General features: G+C 47.9%; 1 protein-coding gene across 1 annotated transcript in view; it reads left to right on the plus strand.

The window, feature by feature from the left end:
- The first annotated feature begins 4,407 nt into the window (after positions 1-4,407).
- htra1a (HtrA serine peptidase 1a) overlaps positions 4,408-11,027 on the plus strand; it is a 78,955-nt gene continuing 72,335 nt past the window's right edge. Inside the window, exon 1 of the mRNA XM_063191704.1 lies at positions 4,408-5,066. Within this exon, the coding sequence (XP_063047774.1) occupies positions 4,604-5,066 (463 nt within the window). The 5' untranslated portion in view covers positions 4,408-4,603. The remainder of the gene's footprint in view (positions 5,067-11,027) is intronic.

Consider the following 11,027-nt stretch of genomic DNA (forward strand, 5'->3'; position numbering starts at 1 on the left):
TCTCTCTCTCTCTCTCTCTCTCATTCTCCACAGTGGTAGTACAGAGATAAACGCATCGGCCGCAGAGTGCTGTGAGCCCAATGGGACAATGCCCTGTGTGCCAGATTATCAGATAGCGACTACAGTGCAGCAATGGCATTGGTTGGCAAGGGCATTAGATAACACAATGCATTTGCGTTGGCATTAGGTAGCATTAGTTAAAATAGTACCCGCATTACATGTACTGTGTAGTAGGCTCTGTTGAGCTTATACGGCCATGTCATTAGGTAGCATTAGTTAAAATAGTCCCGCATTAGTAGGCTTCGTTGGTCTTATATATACAGCCATGGTATTAGCTAAAGCATTACCTCCCAGTAATGGCACTGGTGGCGGAGCATCAGTTTATTTTGATGGGCTTGGTGGGTGGGTGTGGCTTATAATGGTAATCGTCCAATGGGCTCGTTAAGAGGGTGTTATTAAAATGCATCTGGGCAGGTCGCCAAGCAACGAATAAAAACAGCTTTATGGGGCCCGGCTTCCCAACACTGACGGCCAGAGAGTACAGTATATACAAGCCTCCACAGACGCACACAAGGCCTCGTGAAATACACTACAGCCGTTTGGAGGGGTGTGTTTGTGTGTGTGTGTGTGTGTGTGTGTGTGTGTGTGTGTGTGTGTGTGTGTGTGTGTGTGTGTGTGTGTGTGTGTGTGTGTGTGTGTGTGTGTGTGTGTGTGTGTGTGTGTGTGTGTGTGAGAAAGAGAGAGTGAGGGCGTCTGTTTGTAGTGTATATGTGTGTGTGCAGGGGCGGAACAATTGCTCACAGCAGGGCCCTCCATACATACAGGCAGAGTTAATAATAGGGCCACACCACCACCAATACAAGGACTCAGGGGCCCGGGGGCGAATGCCCTGCTTGCCCCACTTATAGCTCCTCCACTGTGTGTGTTTGTGCGTGTGTGTGTGTGTGTGTGTGTGTGTGTGTGTGTGTGTGTGTGTGTGTGTGTGTGTGTGTGTGTGTGTGTGTGTGTGTGTGTGTGTGTGTGTGTGTGTGTGTGTGTGTGTGTGTTGACACATTATGTATGTTATTATGTACCGCAGTTTTGGTCTTAAATCTCTACGAGCCGACTTCCCACCTTCACTTTCCCACCATGTGGAGCCAATCGTTTAAATTTCCAGAATCTTCCGCAAGTAAATACAGACACCACACATGCCAAGGCAGCAGACACAACACACACACACTTCCACACACAGAGACTCACTCACCCTAAATGCGCGCACACACACACACAGACACACACACACACACACACACACACACACTGCAGACACAACACACGCCAAGTGCGTAAGCTGTTCGCCAGCTTGCCATTCGCTTAAAGCATTGCGTTAAATTGCAATCTTGGAGTTTGGACACTTTGTTTTTTCCCCCTCTCATATTATGAAGGGTTGTTGCAAGGTTAGAGTGTTCTATGGATTATGTCATTTTATCTCATTAAAACTCATCACTTTGGAGAACTTTGTGTTTTTTTGTCCTTTTTCAGGCTTTTATATATCTCCTACGCTGTCCAGATTAAACACATGAGCTCATATTCCCAACAGTCAGGAATGTGAATTAAAAAAATATGCAGCTAATTTATATTGTGGACTTGGAATCTTATCCATCTAGTTAAAAGTGGAGAAACACGTGTGTGTGTGTGTGTGTGTGTGTGTGTGTGTGTGTGTGTGTGTGTGTGTGTGTGTGTGTGTGTGTGTGTGTGTGTGTGTGTGTGTGTGTGTGTGTGTGTGTGTTTGTGCATGCACGCTTGTGTGTGCGTGCTTGTGCCTGTGTGAGATAGAGAGAGTAAGCAGTGCGTGCGTGCGTGCGTGCTTGTGTGTGTGTGTGTACAAGCGCACACACACACACGTGCATGTGCCTTTACAAGTGTTTAAATAAGTGAGTGGAGTATTGGGGACCAATAAAAGGAGGGGAATGTGTGAATTTAAATTGCTCCAAAGTCAATCTGTCGCAGCTTTTGTTCCTCCGCTGGGGCCATATTATACAATATCACGTCTTACTCACTTCTCACGTTTCACCACCTCTCTCCAGCACAGGATTCAGGGCTGGACTGGCCATCTGTCTTAACGGGCATTTTATGGTGGGCCCCACACCCTCGTAGGCCCCTATTTTCAGAAATGTAAAAGATTTTGTAATATATATATATTTCTGAAAATAGGGGCCCATGAGGGTGCGGGGCCCACTGGTGAGTCAGTTCTGCGCCACTAATTATGAGGGGCCCCTTTAAGCCAAAAGTGCCCGGTCCCTATTCCTCCCCTAGTCCAGGATTCCAGAGTTTAGGCTTGAGAATTACCTCATTTCTCGTGCCACATAAAGGGGCCGAATGTGTCTATGAACGGCGCGGATGGCCCGATAAGATTGCCTTAACATCACACTGCAGTGTTTTTATGAGTTAAGACAAGTCCTGATCTATTGCAGAGCTCATATTCGTATCGCATTGTAACTACCATCCATATATAGGCTTATGCCTGTGTAACATATGGCATAGGTAGGCCTATATAATACATTGGAGGTAAACACTAACTTTTGTCTGTTGACTGTTAATCTTTGGTTGTTTTATGTATTTAAGTCAGAGGTGAACAAGTTAAAAGCGGGGACACAATATGTGTGAGAAGTAATCTCCCCTACAAAGGCAAAGTGCAGTAAAAACATTGAAACTGAGAAAAAGTCGGACTTCAAAGTATTGGTATAAGGTTGGATATGGCACCTACTGACAATGTGACAGAAATATCTCTAAACTGGGACACATGTCACAAGATAGTTACGAAAACTCAATTTCCTCATGATATTGACATAAAATGTAATATGTAATAAGTAATACAATATGTACTGTAGCTGCACTTTGTCGTCATTGTATGGCAGTAATCAGTTATGACATCTTGTTTATTGTAACATGGTCACATAGAGCCTGGGCCTATTTAGTACATTTTGTCAGATGAGACATAGACATAGTTGGGGAAAGTGAGGATAGCCAATCCTATTCATCATATCTAGAAGCTTGTCTGGCACAGCAAAGAGGACACAAGCAGGGAACATGATGGTACAAAGTCTGGGAAAATTACACAGTAAAAATAAAAATGATAAAATGCAGTGTTAATTCAACTCTTTAACATCTTCTAGAATGTTTCAGAAGTTTAATTGCAAAGAAGATGAGTGCCTTGGTATTCTTAAAACTTTTTTTTAAATCTTCTAGAATGTATTTGGTCCCAGAGAACTCTCCAAGTCAGTGATTCTCAAACTGTGGGTCTGAAGGTCGGCTATTCCAAGTGATCAAAGTCCAATCTCCTTTTAATCTTGTGTGTTGCTGTTGACTTTTCATTTTGAGGTTTATAGTTTATTGGGTCAGAGGTGGTACCTGAACAGCTCTCAAATCAAAACGAATGTAGGCCACGTAATATACAAAAGGAAAAGCATTATGGATTACGTTTTCTTGACGCCGATGTCATACATATGACATAACAGTGTCATAATAGTGTCATAAACTTGATGTCAATGTCATGAACGTTTTATGGTCATGAAAAGTTGACATTGTTGGGCCTGTCTTTACCATAACTGAATTTCACTTAATGGCAGTCATAAAATGTTTATGATATTGACACAATATTTATGACACATGCATGACTACATTATGACAATGTTATGACACTGTCATACGTATGATGCTAGCGTCAAGTTGCAAAATGTCACAGCATTATGTCACATTGTTTTCATAGTGGCATGGCTGCATGTGACATCACCTCCGGCACATCAGCTTCCCACAGGGACGGATGACTCCATGGGCCCCTGGGGCAGTCAACAAGAAAAGCCCCCTCCCTGTGTGTAGGTAGTTTACAAAAAGAGATGCAGGGTTTTGGGCCAGATATTGTATTATTATTACCTTATGTTGTTGAGGTATGTCCCTCGAGAAAATGTGAAAATACAGTTTTTTAGAAGTGTGATTTTAATGCAATATGAAAAAGGAAATTTGAGGCTTGGCATTCAGGGCCCCATTGACTCTTGGGCCCCTGGGACTGGGCCCGGTAGGCCCATGCAGCAAGCCATTCTTGGCTCCCCACCAAACCTACTGTATACAAAAGGAAACGTCATTGTCAAATGGTTATATGGCTGCATGTGCATGCAACATGGATCCGGCTCCCCACACGCGATTATCATAAGGCAAGAAAAAAACCTTTTGTGCCAGGCTTTAGTTGAACTGATAACATCTCGGATTGCGCACGGCCTCGGCATAAGAGGATGCCTCGTAGACTACCATACTGCCAATCCCTCTTCCTATACAGCCTCCCAGAGCAACCAATCACGGCGCTTGTTTATATTACGAGAAAGCGTGCCGGCTCATGCGGAATTGGGGGCGCGCTTATAAACGCTTGGCCAGACCCAACGCAAACTTGACTTGAGAACTGTGTGCAGAGTGGGGACCGAATTGCACTCTAGCTGCACCGAGGTAGCAGGCTGAGTTAAGCGTCCTCTGTTGTAAGCGACTGACTAGGTCCAGGCAGTTGTTTTATAGCCTATACTTAAACAATAACTTTTAAAATTTATTTTACATTCTTGTCATCTTCACTGCCACCATGATTTTGGTCGTGATCTGCCTCACTGGTTTAGTAGCATCGTTTACGGCAGCCGAAGCGAGAGTCACCAAGCGATATGTCATCGGCTGCCCTGACCGCTGCGACAGGACAATGTGCCCGACCGTATCAAAGGACTGCCAAACGTCCTCCGTTCTGGACCAGTGCAACTGCTGTCCCGTGTGCGCCTCGGCCGAGGGAGAGGCATGTGGCGGCGTGGGGAAGTTGGGAGACCCGGTGTGCGGCGAGGGACTGGAGTGCGCAGTGCCCGGAGGGGTTGGCTACACCGCCACGGTTCGGAGGAGAGGCAAGACTGGATCTTGCGTGTGCAAAAGCGCGGATCCGGTGTGTGGGAGCGACGGGGTCTCCTACAGGAATATCTGCGAGCTGAAGCGAGTTAGCAGCCGGGCACAGAAGCTTCAACAGCCGCCTGTGCTCTTCATCCAGCGGGGCGGTTGCGGGAAGTGTAAGTGAAACAAATCATGAAGTGATTTATTTAAAACACAATAAACATGCTGGTTTTCATGGATGTGGAAGGTGGGGGCATGTCCATGCCACTTTTGAGATAAACCTAGATTATCCCCATCACTGTTTCCAAAAATATAATGCAAAAATAACCCGGACAATTTATCATAACATTGTTCCCACCACTTTCAAACCTACACCTTTGCAGGCTGTATTGCATGTATGCCTATAGGAAGGGTGAATACAAGCGTTGATTTGCAGTTCAGCATTCATGGAAATACGTTTCAGTTATTTTTGCTGAGTAACATGATAAAGTGAAAGTCCATCACATTTCCCGTTCCTTTAAACAAACTTGAACACATCCAAACAATTGATTATCACTTCACGCGACCAATATTATTGTCACTGTACAGAACAACAACTTGAAAAGTTCCCTGGTAGCCTATATGACTGGTGATAATTACAGTGTGTCTGGGACTTTATGTCTGGAACCGCTTTACCGTTGTGTGACAGGCGCAATAATTGCTTACCGCTGTGATCAAAAGTACCCAGGCTCCACTCTGTATTGCGCGTAAAGCATGAGGTATATGACTAGTTGTTAAGCGTTATTTGATGGTGCTGGGTACTACTCACATATGGACCAATCCAGTCATACATTTATTTACTTTTACTTAGAGAGCGGATGTAGGCTACTGTAAAGAAAATAACCAACCGTCGTACTACAAAGGTCGTCGTGAGGTAGGCTATAGGAGCAGAGACCTTCTGTTCTCAGTTAAAGTCGCCTTCTATCTGGGCCAAAATGTGACCTAACAAAAACCAGACCAGCCAGCCTGTTGCGTCTCCCTCTCAATGGAAAAAAGGCACCGTGTTGTTTTAGCCACTCTCTGAGGATGTATGTGTGTGCGCGTCTGTACATTTTATAACATTCCTCACGCAACATACCTGGTGTAAACCACACAGAGTTCAGTTGTGCTTATGTATAATATAAATGTAATTACATTCTTTCGCTGACCTCCATGACCAGTAAAACACAATTAGGGGGTGGGTATACTGTATTTAGGTGGTGGGGGTACTGTTTTACTGTATTTGTGTGGAAAAGGCTCCTATGGAGATATGCAAATCAAATAAGCAGTCACGAGGGGAATTCAACATGGAGACTGTGATTCTGTGATTTGCCTTACAGTACGTGTGTTTGCAAATGAGAAGTCACCGAAGGTGTTAAGTACTGTGACGGGTCCTAACATTTTACCAGAAAAACAAACAAAGTAGGCTACCATCATTTCCAGAGCTGACCCATATTATCTTCATTGCAGCGGCACGTTCCCTGATAACTATGATTATCCCGGTCCCAAATCCTGGGTTATGGTGTATGGGCCGCGCTGCAGTGGGATTACAGGGGCTTTGTCTCTATGAGTCCTATTATTACTGATGACTGGGGTGTCAGGCAGGTGGAAGTGAAGACAAGTGGAATGTCCGCCCTGCTGCACACTTGCTCTTTTATTTTTATTTTTTTACAGTGATGGGTAAGCGGTTAGGGCGTCAGACTTGTAGCCCAAAGGCTGCCGGTTCGATTCCTGACCGACCAGGTTGGTGGGGGGAGTAATTAAGCAGTGCTCTCCCCATCATGCTTCAGCACAAGGTTATAAGAGTCTAAATGTAGTCTGGGAGATGTAAATTACAACTCTATAAGTGTTGTAATAACACTGCATTTTTTACTGTGCAGGTGTGCTCTGACTATCATGCCAATGAGTCTCTGGTGTTGCGGTCAGAGCTCCAGTTTGGTAGGCTACCCTGGGAGGTCTGTTTCTTGTTTTTTTAAAAGATTTTTTTGGGGGTCTTTTTTTACTTTATTTGATAGGACAGTGTGAGAAGTAGACAGGAAACGAATTGGGGGAGAGATGGGGAGGGGTCGGCAAAGGACTCGGGCCAAAAATCGAACCCTGGTCAGCCGCATGGCAGGCGAGTGCCCTACCGGTTGGCCATGGCAGGGCCAGGGAGGTCTGTGTTTCAAGGCCTGATGGGGCAACTGCTCCCCTTTGCTACACTCCCCACAAGTCTTACTGTATGTTATGGAGCTCATCATCAGCTGTTCTCCTGCATCTATTTTATGTAGCCTAGCATGTCTACACCACAATCCTGTAGGTAGCAACAGGGGTGCTTGAATAATGGTTTTGCTGCTGGTGGATGCTCACTGTATTAAATTGCATGACACATTTCCAATTTTGACACCGCAAAAGCTCTCAGTATTGATTTATTACCTGCCACATGACTGTGGGTGAATGGCAATGGGGGCCTATACAAAGAAGCTGGTTCAGAATTAGCCAGGTTAAGTTTAGAGGTAAATCATCTAATAGAAGAGCCTTAAATGAATAGTTAAATGAGGACTCCAGGCTCTTCTGTTAGATGATTTACCTCTTAACCTAACCTGGTTTACTCTGGAACCAGCTTCTTCCTATTGGCCCAATGTCTGTGGGCGCTTCCACAGCACCCATAGAACCAGCGCCTGTCCTTTGGTAGGACAGGTGTTTAAACAGCTTGAGGTCGGTGGCTCTGTGCAACAAGGCACAAGTGTTTTAAAGTTCGCACGCCAGAGATCTGATGATGTATTTTGGTGGCACAGTCAGAAGTGGATGTGTGGAGAGGAAAAGAGGCCACGTTCCTTTCCTCCTGAGTCAGACTGAACCCCACCGCACCGACCGTGCAGAGGTCTCCTAATTCTACACAGATTGTTTAGTTCTCTCCGTTAAAACCAGGAAAGGTTCTCTCTCTCTCTCTCTTTCTCTCTGTCTCTGTCTCTCTCTCTCTCTCTCTCTCTCTCTCTCTCTTGCTCTCTCTCTCCGCGTGAAATCTGCTCTCCGCTTGCTCGCCACGCTTGTGTTGCGGCGTCGTTCCAGCATCACTCTTGACGACGTTTAGGATACGTTTCCATCCAAAATCCACTGCAGGGCCTTGGACCTGATGGGCCAGGGCCGGATTAAGACGACCCGGGGCCCCTAGGCTACATATTGCTGTGGGGCCCCCCTGGAATGCAAATTTCCCGACAAATTTACATAGCAAGTAGCATAATTTTGTACTAGTAATTAAGGATGAGTATTGAGTACCAACTCATTATGACACATGCATTTTTCAATATTACATCCTGTCACAATTTTGCAATTTTGCATTTTTGCACTTTTGGTTAATCAGACACCCGCAGCCATATCTAGCCTGTGGGGGGCCGCTGACGGGGGCCCCTAGGCTGCAGCCATATCTAGCCTGTGGGGGGCCCTAGGCTGCAGCCATATCTAGCCTGTGGGGGCCCCCTGGCAGGTGGGGGCCCCTAGGCTGCAGCCATATCTAGCCTGTGCGTTAATCTGTCCCCGCTGACGGGGTTCGGTTTGGTTCCAGGCCCGCTGCGCTGACATATTGGACCAATGAAGGATTGGGAGCGCGGTGCCAGACTGAGAGAGGTCCTGCCCGGCCCGACTCAGCTCAAGGTTTTGGGTTGTTCTGGATGGAGCAGAGCCACCCCCCCAGCACCCCTCCCTCTCCCTCATCAAAAGCAAATAAGCTGGGCAGCCACTTCACATGATGTCATCTACATCTGGCTCCCAAGTCCAGAGTTTGTGGGGTTTTTTTTGGGGGGGGGGGGGGGGTGGTGGTGGTGTGGGTGATTAAGATGGGGAGAGGAGAGGAGTAGGAAGAGGAGAGGAGAGGAGAGGGATTGGGGGTTCGGGTAGGGAGAGGAGAGGAGAGGAGAGGAGAGGAGAGGAGAGGAGAGGAGAGGAGAGGGATTGGGGGTTCGGGTAGGGAGAGGAGAGGAGAGGAGAGGAGAGGAGTGGAGAGGAGAGGAGAGGAGAGGAGAGGTGACGAGAGGAGAGGAGAGGAGAGGAGAGGAGAGGAGAGGAGAGGAGAGGGATTGGGGGTTCGGGTAGGGAGAGGAGACGAGAAGAGAGGAGAGGAGAGGAGAGGAGAGGAGTGGAGAGGAGAGGAGAGAAGAGGAAAGGGATTGGGGGTTCGGGTAGGGAGAGGAGAGGAGAGGAGAGGAGAGGAGAGGAGAGGAGAGGAGAGGAGAGGAGAGGAGAGGGATTGGGGGTTCGGGTAGGGAAAGGGAGAGGGATTGTGATTACATTTGGGGGTTCGGGTAGGGAGAGGAGAGGAGAGGGATTGGGGGTTCGGGTAGGGAGAGGAGAGGGAGAGGAGACGGACTGTGGGTTATGCAAGTTATTTTGGCTGGCTCTGAATGTAGGTCAAATACTACAGTCGTGGTGGTTACCGTACATGCGCGTGCGTGCCTGAGGTTTCCGAGTACCGTATGAGCCCAATTAGTCTGAGCGAGTGACGTGACGTGCATGGGAAACGTCCAGAAACACCCCAGCGGTGCCCCCAGTGTATTTTCCCAGGGACAGACCCCTGAGCCAAAGCCCGAGACGGGGAGTGAAGCCAGAGATTCTTTAAGTATATAGAGATATGCCAGTGTAATAGGTTGCTATGGGCACCTAACATGACCAGGCTCCGGTCTGCCTAAAGGGGCGTGTCATAATACTCCTAGCATTGAATAGAACAGTCCTTACATCTGCCTAGGTCTGCCTAAAGGGGGATTTCTCCCCACTCCCCCTTGCAATAATAGAACCCGGAAACAATGGGCCAATGGAACCTCTCTCTCTCTACTCTCTCTGGTGAAGCGATGGGAGAGGAATACGGCCACGGCCAAGGCTAAGGCTAAGGCACTCTTATCAAGCCAAGGAAGCAGACATCAACACTGGCTGATACGGAAAGATGGGGTGCAGGGGGGTGGATTGTGGCGGGATGAGGAGGAGGAGATGGAGGGGTTTTGGGAGTTTGGATCTGTGATAAGCCTGCTGGGAGATGTCTAGTTTGTGGGGGGAAATGTCGGCTTGTCTGTGATGCGTGCTGTGAGCGATCTCGTCTGCAAGGAAAGCATTAATCTAAGGAGTGTTAGGGGGTGGCTAGACGTAGGACGTCCATAGATATGCCTATGTGATGTGATAGGCCTTGTTTGGTTTGAGACGTCTCATATGTGGCAGAAGTGTAAATGGGGAGGCTTTTGGAGGCTTTTCGGAGGAGCAGGGGCGAGGCAGGGGGGCCCATAAGCGAGGCAGGGGGGCCCATAAGAGACGGGCACATGGGTCCTTGACTTGAGAAACAGGCCCTTCCACATGATATTAGGCCCTCTTTTTTCATTCGGGCCCATTCTTGGTGAGGGGAGCCTGGCAAGGGAGCCTGAAGTACTTGCGTTACGCCAGTGCGGAGGAGATAAGTGATCTGTGATAGTTCTTGTGGAGAGGTCTACAGGGGTTACGTAGTGAGAGGGGTTTAAGAGGGGTTGCAGACGGAGATGGGCGATATGCCCGCTGCGTGTCTGTGTCCGATCCCAAGCCTGCTGTGAGAACGCTCGTGTGTATGTGCAGGGAAAACATCAGTGGGAGTCTCCCTGACCCCCCCAACCACAGCCTTTTGATGTGGGGGGGTGTCACTGAGTGCAGAGTTCTTACTACGTATAGTGTGTGTGTGTGTGTGTGTGTGTGTGTGTGTGTGTGTGTGTGTGTGTGTGTGTGTGTGTGTGTGTGTGTGTGTGTGTGTGTGTGTGTCTCACATATGCTGGCCGGTGGTTTTAACTCCCATCTGGCTGTCTCAGCTCTCTCCTCTTCTCATCGCACCACACTACACCACACCACTCTACACCACTCCACACCACTCCTCTCTTCACCAATCCTCTCTTTACCACTCATCTCTGCACCACAATCGGCTTTATCCTCTTCTCCTCTCCTCTCCTCTCCTCTCTTCTCCTCTCCTCTCCTCTCCTCTCCTCTCCTCTCCTCTCCTCTCCTCTCCTCTCCTCTCCTCTCCTCCTCCCCTCTCCTCTCCTCTCCTCTCCTCTCCTCTCCTCTCCTCTCCTCTCCTCTCCTCTCCTCCTCCCCTCTCCTCTCCTCTCCCCTCCTCTCCTCTCCTCTCCTCTCCT

This window comes from Engraulis encrasicolus, chromosome 24 (assembly GCF_034702125.1).
Source record: "Engraulis encrasicolus isolate BLACKSEA-1 chromosome 24, IST_EnEncr_1.0, whole genome shotgun sequence".
NCBI classification, from domain to species: Eukaryota; Metazoa; Chordata; class Actinopteri; order Clupeiformes; family Engraulidae; genus Engraulis; species Engraulis encrasicolus.